Source organism: Lycorma delicatula, chromosome 11, assembly GCF_047948215.1.
Source record: "Lycorma delicatula isolate Av1 chromosome 11, ASM4794821v1, whole genome shotgun sequence".
NCBI lineage: Eukaryota > Metazoa > Arthropoda > Insecta > Hemiptera > Fulgoridae > Lycorma > Lycorma delicatula.
In genome coordinates this window covers 641,486-663,922 of record NC_134465.1, presented here as the reverse complement: position 1 = coordinate 663,922, position 22,437 = coordinate 641,486, and the positions used below count along the sequence as shown (strand labels likewise).

General features: G+C 31.7%; 1 protein-coding gene across 1 annotated transcript in view; it reads left to right on the top strand.

Moving 5' to 3' along the window:
• LOC142332216 (uncharacterized) overlaps positions 1-9,020 on the top strand; it is a 37,482-nt gene extending 28,462 nt beyond the window's left edge. The window contains exons 5-8 of the mRNA XM_075378507.1: positions 1,793-1,885; positions 4,759-5,833; positions 8,365-8,596; positions 8,893-9,020. Of these exons, the coding sequence (XP_075234622.1) occupies positions 1,793-1,885; positions 4,759-5,304 (639 nt within the window). The 3' untranslated portion in view covers positions 5,305-5,833; positions 8,365-8,596; positions 8,893-9,020. The remainder of the gene's footprint in view (positions 1-1,792; positions 1,886-4,758; positions 5,834-8,364; positions 8,597-8,892) is intronic.
• The last annotated feature ends 13,417 nt before the right edge of the window (positions 9,021-22,437 follow it).

Genomic DNA, 22,437 nt, shown 5'->3' with positions numbered 1-22,437 from the left:
AAAATTCCCCGAACTTTTGGGTAGCACCTCGTATATATTATATATTTATATATATATATATATATATACACGAGGTGCTACCCAAAAGTTGCTACTCCTATAAATGGGCAACTGTGTGAAGCAGCTGTCTTAATGATAAGATTCCCCAAAAAAATGTTAAGTTTATTTTCTTTTGGAACTTGTTGATATGACTTAATAAGTAGCTTTATTATTTTCTTTTGGAACTTGATATGACTTAATAAAAAGTAGCTTTAGATTGTGATTTATTTTTTGGTAATATGAATGCTATTTGTTTCTTTTCACCTCAAAAAAGAAATGAATGTGTTGAAAAAATCAATTTATCACAGGATTCTTTATTAATAAGAAAAAATAAAATTTGTTGTTACACACCCAAGAAAGAAATGCTTTTATTGTCATTTTTGGTATATTTATTTTTAGTTATATGAAAAGAATATATTGGGATAATTATTATTAAAAATCATAATTATTTAAATTCTGAACAATCGCAACTAAATCTCTTATACATCAATCTTCATTATATATAATATTGCTTTGATTGTTTTTCTGTGATTTGTGTTCATCCAGACTTCAAGCAAAAACTCGCAGCCTGGACGCAAGAATGTTTAAAAACCTAGGCCAATTCGCATGCCTGTGCAGGAAGCTCTCCTGCTGAACAAGGACGTTCCCCCTAAAGACATTACGCAGCCCACCTACCAATTCAAAAACTATTAGCTGATGATCACTCTCGCAATCATCAACTATAGACCAGTTAAGAATCCTAACAGGGATATCCTTACCCATGGTAACATTGATGTTGGTACCATGGAAGGCCCTCTGCAAACCAACTGCACTGATGTAGGTAGACGATTCGCTGGCTGTATTAAAGACATCAAAATGATGCTGCGTGATGAAACCTTAGATCAATTCCCCACCATCATCTGTGATCTCACTGTGCCAAAGAGGCGATTTGGCATTTGCATCAACTCCTATAAGAATAGGACATCTGCTACCAATCTAACAATCCCGTCATTCCAAATTCTGTGCAGGTGGGATCTCTGTACTGAAAGTACGAACTAATGACAGCAAGGTTCAGATCATCCACGGCAAGCTTGATGATGTGATGTGTATCAGAGGCCTGCTGTATGAAGATACTGTCTAAAGACTTCCTGCACAGTACGGCAGATTTGCTGTCACCGATGAAAAACTTCTTCCAACCTGGAAAACCTGGCAGATCACCCCTGACCACGTATGTGTGTTGCAGAACATCGAGGCTCCATCTCTTGACAACTTCACCTAACTCAATTTGGACTGCATAGGCCCCTGGCTTTTAGCTGACCGAACCTAACCGTCAAGGGAGTTGAAATAAATCTCAATTTCCCTCTTGTAACAACCACACTCCTTGCCGTTTAAAGTGTACCTATGACTAACTCGCAACAATAAAGATGCATTAATCTTGCGTAAAACAAATTTCTGCTTGGACTAAACAAACTGCTTGGTGCCACGCCCACTGTTACCCCGGGCCATGATCCAGCAGTGCTACCATACACTATTGTCATAAATAATTACCCTAATTAAAATATCTTTTACAAATTTAATTGATATTCTTACGAAGCAGAAAAATTTGGGTTGCGCGACTTTGCAATCATTCTGTATTAAAAATATAGTATCAGTGGTAGTAATTGGTAGGTTAGATGTATGAATATTTAATTTACCGCCTTATTTCAGTTCAATAATTGTTAATTTTGTTTATAAAAATTTTTTATTTACATAATTTTTTTTTTTTCATTTTAAGAATGGAAATGACAGTTCGTCTACAGGAAACAACTGCATATATTGTGGAGCTGAAGTGAAAAACAGAACTAAATCTGCAAGTTTATTTGCAAATGTAAGATTAAAAATATGTATAATATTATAATATATTATATTATAATATTTATAATAACAGTAATTGTATCCAAAATATCACAACCAATTTCTTTTATCTGACTCCATGACTTGTTTAACATTTTCTTCAGATTCCTTCGATTGTCCCATACTTTTGCTTTTACACAGATATTCTATTGTTTCAAACTGATTCTGTCATTGACGAATGTTATTGCCAGACACAGGATCACAATTAAAACTGTATGGTACGCAATTTGAACTAAAATTATAGATTCACTAAGTAAATATGTAATCATACTGAATAACACAAAATGCTTTTTGTTCTAATTTTGCTTTCAAGCACCATCTTTGCTAACAATGCAATCTAGCAGAAAGATAGAGAATCAATCTATGTCCATGTGTGCAACTAACACTTTGCTTTTTGCTTCTTTATTCCAACCTTAAATCAGCACTGTACATATCATCCAAGAGATATTGTAACAAATTAAAACCCCAATTTCTTTTCACTCGGTATAATACAAAATATTACGTGTTTTAATATTGGCTGTGGCCCGTTTGTACATGTGTTGCTGCTAAGAGGATATTTTTTGTAAGTACTAAAAAAATCCATTCTTCCTAAAAAATATGAATGTCGATTTTAAGGATGATATAATTCAGGGCAAGTAATAATTACTGCTTTCTATAAATACAATTTTTGGAAATTGAAGTTGAAATTGAAGGATTTGGTTTATAAACAGCTTAGTGTGTGATCTAAACTGTTAAAATTTGTTGTCACAATTTTGGGCACAAGTTCTTTCTACAAACTGATTTTTTTTTAATTTAATGGAAAGGCACAATTTTCCTCTAAAAATAAGTATGTATCCACTGATGATGACATTGGTGATAATTTGAAGTAAGCTCATCAAATCTACTACACTTACTACACTTACAGCTTAGCTTTGTATTGAGTAGACAACATTTTCATCAGTAAACCAGATTACTCTGCTTCAATCTATAATTATCTATAATTTTCTGAAGCCTTAAAGTGGCCTATACAGGGACAGTTAAACTCAAGATAATTCAGCAACTTATCTGAAACCAGTTATTTGTTTATTTTTGTCAACATTAACCTTTGAATGTAGATGTAGAGAGGTATCATGTATATGAACTGGCGAAAGTTTAACAATTATTTTATTTCAATCTTTAATTAATGATTCATTTTATCTTATATAATTTTTTTTGTTTTATTTTAAAAATGGAAATTGTAGTGACAACTCAGGAGGCATCAGTGATTTAAATGAAAATGGAAGTAAAAATGAAAATGAAAGTGAATCGGTGGCAAGTATATATTTAAATGTAAGGCACAGCAATGTTTACATTAATATGCTAAAAATAAACTAACCACTACATGTAACTAATTTATTTTTAAAGCAAAGAAATAATCAAAATACTGAGAATGACAAGCAGGTGCAAACTTCTTAGCATTTTGATAATGAAATTTTAAGAATTAAGTGTTACATTAACAGAATCAAAATTATTCAATAAATTGGTAGCAATTAGTCTACTGTGAAACCTTGATTACAGAGAATAATTAACTTCACTAAAACGGTTTTGGTATGTTACAATGAAACTAGCTAAAACATTTTATTCTTTCTCCAATAGTCAGCACTGATAGTTACTGTGTTATAGACATTATGGAAAATGTCATTTTGCTTACATGTTGTGAAATTAAAAGGGGAGTCAAATTCCAAGAAACTAAGAGTAAAAGAAAGCTGGTGGTATTCATGTGAGAAACAAATATAATAATCTGTATGATTTTATAGCAAGTATCCTCACTATATACTAATGCTATTTTTCAAGATTATTTCTGGCTACGTTTAGGCACTTGTCCTACCTTTCTGTTAACTTTCTCATTTCAATAATAAAGTTGTTCATTTTTAAAGAATTAATCACGTTGGTGTCTGACCCATTCTTGTCAAAATGCTTGACCTTAAATATATAATCTTTTTTACTACCAAAGAAAGTATATTTTTATATTCTATGAATGTATATTTGTACATAAATGTTTGCTTAAAATTTGAAGTGACCTGATCTTAAAGAATTTTTTAATCATTGATTTTATTAAATTCTTAGGATAGTTAGAGTAAGTTTATATAGTATGTTATATAATTATATTTTTGAGTGATTTGCTGATTAAATCATATTTGTTTCCGATAAATTAAATTTACATACTCGTCTATGGCTTTATGATATTAACTCCAGCATCTGTGTTATGAAGGTTTCTCAATTATATTGCAATATTCTGCCACTAATAGTGAAGACAAGGAAAACCTCTTGGCTTATCAGTGTAAAAATTAATTGTTTAAATTTTTTTCTGATTGTAATAATGTACATGTACTTTGTGGTAAAACAGTTATTAAATATTATAATTGTAAGAAGGATAAATTTTTTTGGAATCAAATTCTCTAAAACTTTTGTTTAATAAGTTTAATATATTATCTATTTAACAGTTTTTGACCCCGATCTTTTGTCTTTTACCAGTTATTTCTTGAAAGGGATAAAAAATGCAATTCTGGAAACTATTCTTTTTTTTCAATTATCGAGGTCAGATTTCATATACAACCGCTAAATTCATCTCTTCATTTGAGTCCCAAGAATTACAGTGGCTTAACTTTACTGAGAGATGAAATCTTTCACAAGCCTATACTCACTAATGAACAATTTCCAAACCTCTGTTTCTATGTAGTTATTTTTTTATTTTCACTATCAGAACATGTCCTGAAAGTTTTTCATTTTATGTGAATCATTTTTTGTGAGTGCGTGTGCACGTGCATGTGTTTGTAGTATTTATTGTTTTTATAAATTTGAAGATGTACAATTTTTTTCTCTTTTCAGACTCGAACATCATCATCAGCCAGAACTTCATCGATGCTTCATTTCTTAGCAGATTCCAAAGCACCGCTTATACAGCAAAACACGTTACAAATTCAGCAATCGCAGCAGAGTCCACTTGGTACTTCACTAATGATGTGTCAACAGCAAAAAATGAATGGACAAATGCCGACAATGATAAACATATCACAACAGTTACTGTGTCCTTCAACGGGTATGTCACAATCGTATCCGTGCCCAGAAGGTGGAGAACCAACTAAAGAAATTATATCGCAGTGTTCACCACCACATTCATCATTCTCATGTCCTTCAGATCCATCAGTAATGGATAACAGTTGTGCTCCTGTTCCGGTGGCAAATAGGTCATCTAATAAAGGGCCATTAACTTCATCGATAACTGTACAACAATCACAAGGGCTTTCTTCAAAATCATGTGCGAACGGACCACGTGCTAAAGGTGGTGGTTTGTGTAGTAAAAGTACTTTACTGATATATCATTCAAGGGCTTTACAGCCATTGTCATTTCAAGTAGTGAACATTAAAAAATAATGACAGATCAATATTACTACCAAAAAATACATTTAAACCAATAAAACCAATGAAACCACTGAAACCATTGAGGCTGCCATTGCAACCACAGAGGCCATTGAAACCATTGAAGCCGCCATTGCAACCACAGAGGCCATTGCAACCATTGAAGCCACCATTGCAACCACAGAGGCCATTGAAGCCACTGAAAACATTCAAACCATCAAAACCAGTGAATTTATCTATAATGTTTACATCTGGAAAAATATCTATAGTCGCTCCAAAAGTCAAGGAATTTCCCACTTTATCCAAAAAAAAAGAACAACAGCTGTATTGGCTTCCAAATATTGATAAATTTCCAATAATAAGTGCTGAAAATTCTTCACAATCTCAGCAGATGAATAAAATGCAAAAATCACTAAATAAATTTCAATAGATACAGTTATCAGGAAGATGACAACAATAACAACTATGACCACGTCGATGATGACGAAGACAGCAATGACAACAGCAGCAGCAGCAGCAGCAGCAACAGGAACCAATTTTTCATGTAATAAAAATAAAATTTAGTTATATTGTTAGTCACTAAGATCGGGGCAGAAGTTATAGGAAGAATCTGGGATATGCTACAATTAGTTTATTTTATTCATTTTTCCATACTTTCTGCAGATCATGTTAAAGAATGGATTTATATGTGCAGAGTATTAAACATAAAAGAGGGTGCCATAATTTACAGAAGGTGTTGAAAATGATATCCATCCACTCATTTCTTTGGACTTGTTAAGCACATTTGACCATGTTTTTGGCTGTACCCTGTGTATTTTCTGATGACATTGGTAATGCTTATCTTGAATTCCTGCAAGGTGTGTGAATTGCTCCTATAAACAATTTATTTTGATTAACTCCACAGAAAGAAGTTTGGATTAGTCAATATCAGGGAATCTTGGTGCCCACAACCTTTTAAAAATGATTCTTCCACCAAAAAAATCTTAAAGAATCTCACTCTTAATATAGAGTAGAGTGAACTGTATGACCAGCAGTCATGCCCATCCGCTTGAGTAAGACAATGAAATTTTAGATAATTTCTAGGTAGACTGCAGTTCCATTAAAAAAAACGAGGGTTTATAATTTACTACCTTGAAACCACACACATATGCTTATTATTTGTGGGTATAGGAATGATTTAAAGAAAATGTGCGGGTTTTCACCCCGATCAGGTATTTCTGACTGTTAACATACAACATACTCGCCAAGGTGAAACCGTGCTTCATCTGTGAAAAACATTTTATTTAAAATGTTAATGTTACCTCTAATCAAGTTACCGTTCACAGCAATGTGTACCCTTTTAGCAAAATCAGCATTAACTCGTGGAAAACCTGCATTCGATATGAATAACATTTATCATTCTCCTCACTGCAGTGTGCGCTGAACCAAGTAAAATGTTCTTTTCTTGGCTTAGTATCCACAAATGTTTATGAGATCTTGTAACTGCCGCTTTAATGTTACATATTACCTGCATCATTAAAACTGACCTGTGTCGGGCAGTTTCTTTTTACACCAAATCTTTTTCACAAAATTTTTTAACTACCTTCTGAATAACACATTATTTAAGTTTCTATCACAAATACACTTTCTTCAACAGTTAACCGCATTTAAACAAACAACATTCGATTAGAAAACCTTGTTCAAAAGCTAATGCACGACACAGACTGGCAATACTCAAATGTGCAGTCAATAAAAGACCTCCCCACTCTAGCTCCATTCGTACAAACATTTATCACATTATTTTACCCATCTCAACCAGTGGATGCATTTTAACAAAAATCTTCATTTAGTATAAACTACTCAGTGATGATGTTAAGTTGAATATTTGTTCAAGTTATCTTGAACTATTAAACCCGTGAATTTGATGGTGAGAATTTGTTGTGAATGTGTGATTGATATATATATATATATATATATATTAAATCAAACACTTCCTATTCTCCTTATGCTAAGATGTTTTTCTTTTGGAGTTTATTGATATGACTTCAGTAGTAGCTTTAGATTGTGATATACTGACTTTGGTAATATGAATGGTGTTTGTTTCTTTTCACCCCAAAAACGATATGAATGTAGTTGAAAAAAAATTTATCGCAGTGTTTTTTATTAACAAAAAAAATGTAAAATTCACCATCACTCGCTCGAGAAAGATTTCTATAATGCTTTTGTCATTTTCAGTATTTTTATTTTTTATTCCTTAGCTTCAAATAGATTTATTGCGTATACATTGTGTAGTGTTTCGTTTTAAAACAGTAAAATGTTGTAACCTGTTATTAAATTTTGTTTTGTTAATTGGGTCCATGCTGACCGATCCAGTAGTTGGGGAAGTGTCATTCAATTGATCCCAGGCAGAGTTATGCTAATGAGGAGCATTGTACATGTCATAGAAGTAATATTATAATAAATTAAAACCCCAATATTTTTTTTTTGTTCACCAGGTATAATACAAATTATTAAATTATTTAATAACATGAACTCGTGGCCCGTGTGCACATATGTTGGTATAAGAAGAAACTTTTGTGAGAGTAATTAAAAAACCCATTCTTAATATAAAATTAATCTTAGAATTTAATGATGACATAATTCTGTGCAAATAATGATTGGCTTCTGTAAATACTTTTTTTTTGAAATTCATGGCCCAGACTTTCTGTTCATAATGCCTTCTTCTTTAGCTGTCACTTTAATTTTTAACCAGACTTTGCTCTTTGTCCTATTGCAATATTTTTTCAAAAGTATGCTAAACTAAACCTTACCAAAATAATTTTGATATTCAAATACATTGTAAAACAAAACTTACTAGAACTTTCAAATTGTTTCAAAAATAAAAACTATATTCTCTAATATTTTACTTGATAGCTAACTTTATTTAATATAACATTACCAATCATAGAGCTTAAATGTTACAATATATTATATGTTCTTGCTCTCACATACACACACACACACACACACTCTGTGTGTGCGTGTGTGTCTTATGTGTGCGTGTGTGTCTTGTGTATGTATATATATTATATATAGTTTTTATTATTCTTTTTTCAGAATTTGATCAGATTCAACTGCATCACTACCTTACAGCAAAATATGGTGGAGTCGAAATCAAGCGGGATGGCGAGGTTAGATCAGGGGGATGGCGAGGTTAAAATAAGGGGGTCAAAATAAGTGGGGTAGAAGAGGTTAAGATTAGGTCAGGGTCAAGATCAGACAGGATGGCGAGATTAGATCAGGCGGGGTGTATAGGATAAGATTAGGTGCGGGGTCAATCAGGGTCAAGGTCAGTCACTTTAATTTTTAACCAGATTTTGCTCTTTTTCCTATTGCAGTATTTTTTCAAAAGTATGCTAAACTAAACCTTACCAAAATAATATTGATATTCAAATACATTGTAAAACAAAACTTACTAGAACTTTCTAATCGTTCCAAAAATAAAAACTATCTTCTCTAATGTCTTATTTGATAGCTAACTTTATTTAATATAACATTGCCAATCATAGAGCTTAAATGTTACAATTTATTATATGTATGTGTGTCTCGTGTATATATATATAGTTTTTATTATTCTTTTTTCAGAATTCGATCATCAGATTCAACTGCATCACTACCTTACAGCAAAATATGGTGGAGTCAAGATCAAGCGGGATGGCGAGGCTAGATAGGCAGGTTAGATCAGTGGGATGGTGAGGTTAAAAGAAGGGGGGGGGGTTCAAAATGAGCGGGGTGGAAGAAGTTAAGATTAGGTCGGGGTCAAGATCAGCCAGGGTCAGACAGGGTGGCGAGATTTGATCAGGCGGGGTTGTATAGGTTAAGATTAGGCGCGGGGTCAAGATCAGGAAGGGTCAGTCAGGGTCAAGATCTAGTGGGGCGGTAAGTTTAAAATCATGTGGGGTCAAAATAAGCAGGGTGGTGGGGTCAAGATCAGGCAGGATCAAAATCAGACAAAGATGACCTCTCTGGTAAAGCCAATCAGGGCTTGGAATGGAGGGGGTGGTGTGGCGATCTGGAATGTCACAAACTGGTTGTCTTCCCCTATGGGGTGAGGTTGTAAACTGATTGAACTAATAAAAGCAAAGCACACATGCCGATTTAATTTCTTTAAAGCATTTAACTTAGATGTTTATTAAGTTCAATCGAATGATTAATTATATTTATAAATCCTTTCAACAAAACTTTGTAGTTTCAAAAATTCAATCGAATTAAGTAAGAGATGTTTAGGTAACCTGAGACGTTGTATCTCCCTCTATGAATCATGAGACCTTGTCGTTGGTGAGGGGGCTTGAGTGCTCAGTGATACAGAGTAGCTGGACCGAAGGTGCAACCGTATCGGAGAGGTATCTATTGAGAGCCAGACTAAGGAATGATTCCTGAAAGAGCTCTTTAAGTAGTTTTTAGGGTGTAGGTCAGGATGACTTTGGTCATTTCAACTACATTCAATCCTCTTCAGTACTGCGCAGCTGAAAGCAATGGAAAACTACAGCTGCTTCTTTTTCCAAGAAAATGTAGCTCTCTGCATTTTTGTATAACAATGATGGAGGCGGCTTTCTCGGTAAAATATTCTGGAGGTAAACTAGTCCCCTATTCAGATCTCTGGGTGGAGATAGGCCAGATAGGCCTTGGATAAAGAGTAGTATTTAAAAAGTTCCTTAAACTTCATACGTGGATAATTTTTTCTGTTCAATTCCATTATTTAAAAAATTAGAATCTACATATATTTGCTTGCGGGGCAATAAATCCTACCAAAAAGGGTAGGCCTTTTCTTCCAAATGACAAGACCATGAGCCGGGCTGAATTTTCATGTAGTGATGTTCCAGTGGCATCGCAGTATACAGGTGTAAAGATAGAAAAGGTAGAAAAGGTGTCGATGTAATGAGTGCTGTTCATGATCCTTCAAATAAAACAATTGTGTATCAAAAACTAAAAGTTTGATTTAAGGGAAATTTTTCTGCTCTACAAGCTGTAGGCGATTACTATATTATCTTTTGTAGACAGATTTTATAGACTGAAAAACGATTACAAAGTCAGTATGAAATGTAAAAAAATGTATCCGACTATTTTTTCATTTGATTGCTGCGTCGTGAAGAACTTTATTTATAGTCATTTATTGCCCACATTCTCAATGTGGGCGCGGGCGAAAAACATTTATGAAACTGTTAATAATTATTAAATGTAATAAAAAAAATACAAAAAAAACGAAAAAAAATTACAAAAATATATTTGATTACATATAAAAAATTATTTTTTAAAAAAACTTTTATTTAACTAATATTAATATTAACGTTAATAAAAAAAGGAAACAAATTAGAACACAACCGCCTTGAACTTTCGTTTTTGTAATTACCCCTTTGCAATGGTTAACAGAAAACTATCATAATATGCTGTAAATTATAACAAAAGTTGATAAGTAAATTTTAATGTAAAATATAAATACATATAAGCATAATGATTTTTAAAATATATATATATATACATATTACCTGGAAATAACATAGGACTAGAATGTTTCACCGTTACAACATACTGGCCGTTTTAATTGGTTGCGGTAACAACCAGATTGTTACTTTCTGATGTGTTTTATAATGATTTGTATGTGATATGTGTTTTATGTACTGGTCATTTTAAACATTCTCCATATTAACATATTAAAAATATAAGCATAATAAATATAAACAACCAAACTTAACCTACGCTCGCTTGACTCGCTAAACTCGACTAATTAACAGTAACGTTTTGTTTATTTGAATAATAAATAATTGCAATAATTACTAAATTTATTATTTAAATATTTCAATAATATATATTATTGAATAAGATGTAAGTATATTCAATAAACTTGCGTATAAGTTTATTTTTTTTGATTATATTGTCGTAGGAGAATCCTTTTTTCAGTAGATCGATCTGAAAAAAAATATTTATAACCAGTAAAAATAATATGAAACGTGAAAATGTATGTATTTTAATCGACAAAGAGTTACAGTAACGATAATTGTGACCGCTATAATTTTTCGATTACATAAACAAGGAACTAAAATACAAAAAAACTGTGTCTATATCTTGATCATCAAATTACAAAATGTGAACCACAAAGACTGTAGGTTATTACACCATTTTCCAGCTAGCGTCTTTCTCCACAAAATTGGCGTTTACGTATGCGATAACTCCTCATCAGATGAAAATCTCGTTCTTCCAAGCGAAACTGTAAGGTTAGGAACAGATCTAGTGAATACGGGTAGTAGTCGACCGATTCAAAATCCAATTTGTGAATTTTAGCCACGGCGAATGTCGAAGTGTGAGCTGATGAAAAATCACTTATTTCTTCAAATGCGGTCTTTTTTTAGCAATTTCTGCCTTCAGCTTGTCAATATGCGTAATACTGTCCCGTTATTGGTTTACCTTTCTGAAGATAATCGATAAACAAAATTTTGTTACTATCCCCAAAAAAAACAGTCGCCATCACCTTCCCGGCCGACGGAACGGTCTTCGCCTTTTTCGGAGCGAATTCACCCTTTGGAGTCCACCGTTTTTACTGTCGTTTCGTCTCAGGAGTGTAGCTGTGGAACCACGTTTCATCTACAGTTCTGAGTTGAAGGAAAAAATCCGACAAAGTTTTGCCGAAACCGTTCCGGCAGAGCCTTAGAAATGTTCATTCGTTTGCGTTTTTGGCCCAAAGCGAGCAAACGCGCACATAGTTTCGCATATTCAATTCTTCAGTTAATATATGACAAAATTCGTCCTTTAGATATGCCCATACCCTCTGCTACCTCTCTAACCCCGGTCGTCCAGTACGATTTGGTGAACGTTTTAGATTGTATCGATGGTGGCTGCAGTTTTTGGGCAGAGGAAGTCATCTCCATACGCCCTTTTCAATTTTGGAAACGTTTCAACACAACGTAGCAACACAAAACTTGATTGCACAACGTTGTTCGTAATTAGCATCGCTCATTTTTTGTAACGCACAATAAAAACTCGTTTCACGAAAAGTTTGTTTTCCTCTCGCGTGGCAACAATAGACTAAAATTATTAATATATAATATAAATCGAGCGATAAAACTTTAAACAACATTTCATAGAAATGTACTGGATTCTATATTTACTTATTTAATCTAGTTTTACGCGTAATTTAATAATTCGAATATAAATCTAAATTAACGCTGTGATTGTAGAAAGATTTTATTATAAAAGTACAGAACGACATTACATACTTGCGTTTAAATTCACTAAAGAACAAACTTTATAACATATTCTATTTAGGGCCTTGATCCATAAATTTAACATGAATAAATTAGTTTTTCGTTTCTGAAAGCGGAAGCGAACAAAAGATTTTATGAAACGATTCCATTTCAGTAAAAATCATATCGTAAATTATACAGTTTAGATTCAAAATTGAATGTCAATACATCAGAGGCTCGTTTGAAATATAACAAAATAAAAAAATATGATTGAGAGCACCACATCTTCCTTGTACGCCTATTAAATTACATATACATATTTTTTTTTAAATGAAAAGTATATAAAATTTTATTTAATTAATAACTAATTATATTTTTTCATATTTTTTTTATTATTTATCGTACAGGTTTTTTACAATCGCAGGTTAATAATTATTAATATATTTAATAATTATAATTAAAACAAAGTCGGATTCGAACCGATTACCTCCCTTGTAAGAGTAAATATTTCATTAATTAAAATTTTATATGCCTATAACTCTGGAACCGATGAAAGTAAGTACCACTTATGATATATCGTTGAAAACTCTCAATGAGGGCTTATTACTGAAATTAAGAAGTCCAAAATTCACATAATTTTTTTTATTTTGGGAATTTTTTGTTACGTTTGAGATGTTACACCAGTCCTAAATCCAAAATTTCAAGATCCTACGGCTAATCGTTTTTGAGCTATGCTAGATTCGTACGCCAAAATTAGTCAAAATAGATTCAGGGTCGTCATAATGGATATTTCCGTTGAAATCTGAAAACCTAAATTTTTCGCGATCACAATATATCTTTTAATTTATACAAGGAAGTAAAAATCCTTTAAAAAGTATCAGAATGGAAATTCTTGAGGCCAAATATCAGTAGAAAATTTGCTTATATATTTTTTGACAAGATTTTTTAAAAAATATAGAAAAAATCGTATGATTTAGCCCGTCCAGTTATATATTTATTTCAAATTAATTCCTGCAACGCACTTGAAAAATTATGCTAATGCTCAGTTTCTCAGCAACGCCTGGCAGTCATACAACCACGTACACAGTTTTTATGACGTTATATTATGTATTATCTAAATATAAATTAATCTATATATAAAACTATTCAAGATTAACAAAAAAACCTTCAAAAATTGTTCTGCATGTTATACGTATATATTGTAATAGATTTGAGCGTTGTATTCTGCGCGTCCTAGCATTATTCTAACACTGGTAGTCGACACGATTCCGAGTATCTCCATTCTCAAAACTACTATGATAATCGGAGAAGAAATATAAAAAATCTGATGTGGGCACAACATGACTTCCTTGTACGCCTATTAAATTACATATACACATTTTTTGCTGCACTTGATTTAAACTTATTCTGAAATAAAAGTGGACAGTTACACGATTGCTGAAATTATTAATTTAACAATTTTAAATGAAATTTTAGTTTAGAGTAAAAATCCCTTGGTTTCTCTTTAAATAAATTGTTTTTTCCAAATAATCCGTTAATAAAAATTGGTTATTCTACACCATAAGGTCAAAAATTAATATTTGTAACCGTATAGAGTATAAGAGTTCACTAAACAGAATAGTCCAATTATTATTTTTTTTTTTTTGTCTTCAGTCATTTGACTGGTTTGATGCAGCTCTCCAAGATTCCCTATATAGTGCTAGTCGTTTCTTTTCAGTATACCCTCTACATCCTACATCCCTAACAATTTGTTTTACATACTCCAAACGTGGCCTGCCTACACAAATGTTTCCTTCTACCTGTCTTTCCAATATTAAAGCGACTATTCCAGGATGCCTTAGTATGTGGCCTATAAGCCTGTCTCTTCTTTTAACTGTATTTTTCCAAATGCTTCTTTCTTCATCTATTTGCCGCAATACCTCTTCATTTGTCGCTTTATCCACCCGTCTGATTTTTAATATTCTCCTATAGCACCGCATCTCAAAAGCTTCTAATCTTTTCTTCTCAGATATTCCGATCGTCCAAGTTTCACTTCCATATAAAGCGACGCTCCTAACATATGCTTTCAAAAATCTTCTCCTGACGTTTAAATTAATTTATGATGTAAACAAATTATATTTCTTACTGAAGGCTCGTTTAGCTTGTGCTATTCGGCATTTTATATCGCTCCTACTTCGTCCATCTTTAGTAATTCTACTTCCCAAATAACAAAATTCTTCTACCTCCATAATCTTTTCTCCTATTTTCACATTCAGCGGTCCATCTTTGTTATTTCTACTACATTTCATTACTTTTTTTTCTTCTAGTTTATTTTCATGCTATATTTCTTGCGTAGGACTTCATCTATGCCGTTCATTGTTTCTTCTAAATCCTTTTTAGTATCGGCTAGAATTACTATATCATCAGCAAATCGTAGCATCTTTATCTTTTCACCTTGTACTGTTACTCCGAATCTAAATTGTTCTTTAACATCATTAACCGCTAATTCCATTTAAAGATTAAAAAGTAACGGAGATAGGGAACATCCTTGTCGGACTCCCTTTCTTATTACGGCTTAGTCAATTATTATTAACTTTTATTTATACGGAAATCTTGGAAAAAGACCGGAAATCTCGTGCATATTAAAAATGTTCAACAATAACTTTAAATTGAATAAAATTCAAAAATTTTATAAGAATTTGCTAAGAAAAAAAAATACAAAAACAATACAATTCTTAATTATAATTTTCATTTAATATTAAATAATCAAATGTTTCACCAAATTGATGACATATACACGCATGCAATGCCTATTAAATATTTTTTTAGTAAATCAATATTTTTAAATAAATAAAAAAAATAAAAACAACAAACCCTTTAAGATCCAAATATTTCATTAATTAAATTTTAATTTTAATTTCGATTGCAATCTAAAAGGGAGGTGCGCAACTAGATGTTACAAAAGTGTTATAAATCCATAATTTTAACATCCTACTGCTAACCGTTTTTGAGTTCAAAATGGATATCTCCGTTGAAATCTGAAGACCAAAATTTTTCGCGATTACATTACTTACCTGTACGAAGTAAAAATCGTGACAATATGTCACGCTTATATATATATATATTGTATGTAAGAAATTGGCTTTAATAAAGTTTTTTTAAAATGCATCAAAGATGATCGAAATTCGTTTTTTGCAGTATCCCCCATCCACTTCCAAATTTAAAAAAAAAATTATAGGATGAATGACCCATATATAGAAATATTTGAGCCAAATTTGAAGAAAATCTGTTTTATCAATGCTGAGATATAAGGTCAAAAGCAGTGCGACACACATAGGTACGTACATATTTTGTTGAACTAGATGAACTATGAGAGGTTATCTGACCGATTCATTGTAAAAAAATTAATTCTGAAAACTTTATAAATATTTTTTATTTATCTTAGCGATACACCGGCTTCAATGTACTCTCGTTGTATTCTTCTGCCGCCAGTCCATTTAGCCACTGATTTACAGCATATAAATAGCTGAATATTTTTTTAAAATATTTTAACTGAAATATATTAATAGATTTTTCTTTTAATTATCTACTTTAATTTTAGAAAAACAAATTTTAAAAACGTATTTATTTTTTAATTTAATAAAAATAATAATTTCGATAAATTTTGCTAAAAAAATATATATATATATATCTACCTTATAAGCAGCGTCTATATCAGGACTAATGAATTCAAAATACGTGAGGGGTTTTTCTGGTGCATAAGCAGGCATTATTTGACCTTCGCCGTATTTAAAGTCCTCGTAAATTTTGTTAAAACCACTGATACTGAATGTTAAAGTTATTTCATTATTTACTCTTACACAATTTAACAGATATTTAATGAATTTATTTTCACAAAAGTAAAACAAATGACAATAATTATTTGTAGTTTTAAAATAATCTCTTTTCTTGCCTCACGAGTTTACGTAAACGACATAGAATATCGAAAAATAATTAACTGTATAATTACGCGAAAATTTTCTTAAATAGAATATTATTTTTTCAAAAATCCGCAATCGCAATTTGTAGAAGGAGTATATATGTATCGTAAGCTTATTTTTGCTGGAAACAGCAAAATTCGTTACTGTAGTAACGAATTGGCACTTTTCAGAAGTTTTGACGTCAGTTGATTTAATATGCAAAATTTGTTTTCTTGGTAACTTAAGTTGCATTTTTTTTAATTAACCTGCTACGCTCGCATAGCAGATTAATTAATTCAATGACACAACATCCAGTACACACATCGAGTGGTTACAATTTTATTTTCTCGGCGAATAAAGATATATTAAAGAGGAAACATGGTGGATCATGTGATTAGTATCAGATATTTTTTTAAATCTTTACGTTTTAGGTCAAACTAGTTCATTTAGACAAAAAAAAAAAAAATACTTTTACGCAATTTTTTTCGGTCTTATTTTTCGATATTCACCGAACTGATTTTCTTCAAATTTGACTAACATATTTCTATCTTTGGGACATTCATCCGATTATTGTTTTTTACTTACTTGTACGAAGTAAAGGAAATAATGTGATCGCCAAAAACTTCGGTTTTCAGATTTCAACGGAAATATCCATTTTTGATAATCTCTGAATCCATTTTGACTAGCTTCGGCGTGAGGTCTGTACGTACGAATATATCTCGCGTAAATCAAAAACTATTAGCAGTAGGATGTTGAAATTCTGGATTTAGGGCTGTTGTAAAATCTAGTTGTGCACCTCCCCTTTTGATTGCAATCGACTTGGCCAAAAATGTTCAAAAAAGCCCAAATCCAAAAAAATTGGATTTTTGACTTTTTCTTAACTGCAGTAATAAGCCCTCATCGAGAGCTTTTCAACAATATTTCATTGTACAATTTTTCATTGGTTCCAGTTATGACCAAATAAAATTTTAATTAATCAAATATTTGAATCTTACAAGGGGAAGGCACATCGGTTCAAATCCGACTTCATCTTCTTTTTTTTAACTTTTTTTTAATTTAAATTATTGATTTAGTTATAATTGTTAACCTGTGATTACAAAAATATATTTGATTACATATAAAAAATTATTTTTTAATATTAATATTATCGTTAATAAAAAAAGGAAACAAATTAGAAAAACCCTCTAAAAAGTAAAAAATTATAATTAAATATAATATAAATACAAAATAAATAAATGTAATAATTTTAAAATTAAAAGTAATGAAAATATTTAGCATTTTTTATAATTTATTTAAAACAACACAACATTTATTTTTACAATTAAACTTCATTTTCATTTTCAATAACGATGCGAGGAGGCGGAAAGGTCTGCTGGAACCTCTCCAGTTAAGACTGTCTAGCTACAACTAACAATCTGGGAAAATGCATCCACTCGCTTTCTTTGTACGTGTTCTCAGATAGTTGAAGTTCATCTTCGAATTCTGCTTTGCAATCCGAGTCAAATTGAACGCATCTCGGTGTAAATTGAACCATCGAAGAATTAAAACTTTAGTTATTTTATTACAGATAAATAAAGTATATACATATACTAAACCTCATTAAACAAAAAATATATTTTAAAATACAGCAAATGTCTATAAATACTTATTCGAAAAGATTGTTATAAAAACAGCGCCACGCTTTTATTTAAATATTTTCATTACTTTTAATTTTAATATTTAATAATTATTACATTTATTTATTTTTTATTTATATAATTTATCATAAACTAGCTCTACCCGCCACGTTTCGCTGTGGCACATTGTGGTTGCATGGATGAGAAATGAGAAACAAAACAAAGCATACGTTTCATAGAAGTTTAATTTTGCAATACTTGAGGATATACAATATTTTTTTGTTTTTCCACTATGCATAGATATAAAGGCTATCTGGTTTGCCGACTCGGAAACACGCAAAATACAGTTGCCCGTGTGAGAAGCAATCCGCATCTAAATCTAAACCGCACAATTCTAAAGATTGACCTTGAGAAATGCCAATCGAATTGGGAATTGCAATCTTTTAAATTAAAATGGTGTATCGGTCGGGATTATGGATATTCGAGGAATGAGGACATCTTCACCTTTGAAAGGCCCCATTAAAATCGTTGCTTCCACTACGTTATTCATCAATTTCTTAACTGCAAGTCGCGTGTCGTTGCAGAGTTTTGGCCGATTTATATCGCTCCTACTTCGTCCATCTTTAGTAATTCTACTCCCAAATAACAAAATTCTTCTACCTCCATAATCTTTTCTCCTCCTATTTTCACATTCAGCGGTCCATCAATGTTATTTGTACTACATTTCATTACTTTACTTTAACATTTCGTTACTTTAACATCATTAACCGCTAGTTCTATGTAAAGATTAAAAAGTAACGGAGATAGGGAACATCCTTGTCGGATTCCCTTTCTTATTACGGCTTCTTTCTTATGTTCTTCAATTGTTACTGTTGCCGTTTGGTTCCTGTACATGTTAGCAATTGTTCTTCTATCTCTGTATTTGAACCCTAATTTTTTTAAAATGCTGAACATTTTATTCCAGTCTACGTTATCGAATGCCTTTTATAGGTCTATAAACGCCAAGTATGTCGGTTTGTTTTTCTTTAATCTTCCTTCTACTATTAATCTGAGGCCTAAAATTGCTTCCCTTGTCCCTATACTTTTCCTGAAACCAAATCGGTCTTCTCCTAACACTTCCTCCACTCTCCTCTCAATTCTTCACACAGTATATACAAACTATAATTCACCGGGTTGGTGTAGCGGTGAACGCGTCTTCCTAAATCATCTGATTTGGAAGTCGAGAGTTCCAGCGTTCAAGTCCTAGTAGTCTGTTATTTTTACACGGATTTGAATATTAGATCGTGGATACCGGTGTTCTTTGGTGGTTGGGCTTCAATTAACCACACACCTCAGGAGTAGTCGAACTGTACAAGGCTACACTTCATTTACACTCGTACATATCATCCTCTGAAGCATTATCTGAAAGATAATTACCAGAGGCTAAACAGGAAAAAGAAATAAGTATACAAACTGTAATTAAACAATTCCCGGTGATAAAAGGTATAGGATAAGGCTAAGTACACTTTTGAATATAATATTCACACACCATCTTCATAGTTACCATAATACTGAAAAATAAACATACAATAAAGACTAACAATATAAGATAAAGAATTATTTTACACGTTTGTTAATTAAAATCTTCATAATTGAAATTATTTGTACATGTTAAATGACTGCAGAATATTCTTAATTTATATAATTCAGAAATTTAACACTATAAAAAGAATGTTGTTTAATTCTATTTTAATAGTCAGTAATAGTAAAAGTGGCATGGAAGCATCATAATTAGGGTGTTTCGCTGGTACAAACTCATATGGAATGCTAATAAATCCGTCCATAAAATATAATAAAACATTAAAACTTAGACCCGTCATTAAAAATAAACTCTTAAACACGCCCGATTACAGAATCATACAGCAGCAAGGGACACTCTCCGGGCTCTGCGATTCGAAGGGAGAATTGTGAACTTCCCGCTACCTTTACGTTCCATTCCATAGGGTCTTAAGTATTTATTATAACTTACATAAAACTTATTTCTGCTTTCTGGTATGATAGAAGATTTGTCGTAGATTATTACAAAGAAATTGTCTGATATGATCTGTTTTCACTGTAATGACCATTGTTAAACATTAATTTCCTACTGTTAAAATACGATCTAAACTTGTTATTAGCTGTAATATCTATTTTCACAATTTTTCTTTTTTTTCGGAGAATGTCACGGAAATTTATTGTTTCGAAGCAGCGATCAAAATTAAATAATAAAATTGGATTGTTAAAAGATTTCTTTTCTAGTCATTTATGTATTAATGTTGTATACATCAGGCTTCTAGTGACATAAAATATCTCCATACATAGATACATAAACATCTTTTTAATACATTAATTTTAATTATTATAACTTGTAAAATAATTCTTCCATTTGGGTTTCGTTTTAATGCAATCATCCTCATTCAATTTTTTTAATATTATGGATTAAAACACATTAAGAGCTTTTAAAGGTTTAACTACTATATGAACCTGTTTACTCCTTCCTATGTATTAAACAATAATTATTGATAATAGCAATAATTTATTGATTGTTTTTGGCAGAATATTAAAAGTGCTCCTTAAATAGAAGATTCTTATCGAGGATAACACCTAGATAGAGTTCGTCTGTTCGTTAGTAGGTATTTAATTTTAGTTTGAAATATCAGGAAAATATAATTTTGACCTATTTTTAATCAGCCATCGCCTTCCTAGACCGCTTGAACGCCCCCAATTTCGAATTGCATAAACTGTATCGACACAGTATACAAACTGTAACCCACCGGGTTGGTCTAGTGGTGAATACGTCTTCCCAAATAAGCTGATTTGGAAGTCGAGAGTTCCAGCGTTCAAGTCCTAGTAAAAACAGTTACTTTTATACGGATTTGAATACTAGATCGTGGATACCTGTGTTCTTTGGAGGTTGGGTTTCAATTAACCGCACATCTCAGGAACGGTCGAAATGAGATTGTATAAGACTTCACTTCATTTACACGCATACATATCATCTTTATCCTCTGAAGTAAAACCTGAACGGTAATTTCCGGAGGCTAAACAGAAAAAAGAAAGAAAGAAAGAAAAGTAATAAAAGCGCGTACGCATTTTATTTCGTAACTGGGTTTGCGCTATCAACGTCAGCAAAAGAAGTCAGACGCAAATTACCTTGTAATTATGTTTATATTGTGTATTTTATAACATGTATTATCTTTATATAAAATTGAAAATATGCCCCCTAAAATTCGTGCAACCGGAGAAGCACTTTTCAATAATTATGACCACGACTGTATCGTCTCTGCAGCCGACTGAATTTTGTCCTTGGTGAATACGCATGCGTACTCCTAGTTTTGGAGGGGGTAATTTTACGATTTACACAGCAATTTGTACTTTGATTTACAATTCTATGTCTGTAGCAGGACATATCAATATGCAGAACTTGAAAGATTTCTTGGAACGTTAAACGTTTTTATTTACCAGACTTTTATCCCCGTATTTGTATTGTTCATGCGATTTTATTTCAATTATGCGATTTTTGTTGTTTGTTATTTATACTAGAAAAAAGGGAGCCTGTACCCTGCCGTGAAAATATTACACGGTTTGTTTCATTACGCAAGATTTTGTTAAGTGTTTTTGCCAACTGTAACTACGAGTAAGTAACGTTCATGAATTTAGCCTACTAACAACAAACAGCTTGAAAATCCTAAATATTTTTAGCTGTTTCTTGAGTTCACTTTTTAACACGGCTCTTACCCCAATGTTTTCCTTTTTCATCCTCGAACACAAATATAATTTTAGATAAACTGTTCGAACGAATAAGTCGTTCGTGAAATATGAATCGTTCGTTTTATCCAGTAACATCTAAATTTCTAACGAACTTTGAACTATAGTTATATCCACGTATGAAATTTAGATAAAATTTTCATATTTTAAAACTGTTTTCATTCAGCAAAATCAAATCGTTTATTCTTCAGTACAGAGTAGTTCTTAATAGTGTAAAAAACAAATATACAATTCCCAGTCTAATAGAGCATAGGGAAAAATTTCAGGTTCTCCCAGTCGTTAAAATATTCAAATTGCAATTGAAAATTCATTTACTTTGTGTTATCGTACAGCGACATGTTCTGTTTTAATTTTTTTATAATAAAAGCTGAGAAAATTTAACTGGAAGATCATATTTCATTTTATTTCAGATAGAGTATGTAGTAAATTCCTGATGTAAACTTACTGGGAGAGTATAGTAAATTCCTGATGTAAACTTACTCGGAAAGAAATAGGTTTTTTATTCAGTTAAATTTGAGGTAATAAAGAAAGTAAAAATAATTATGTTAACAAAAAAAGTTGTTTCTGTTTCATTTTAAGATGTATTTACAAAATTTCTTATACAACAGATCA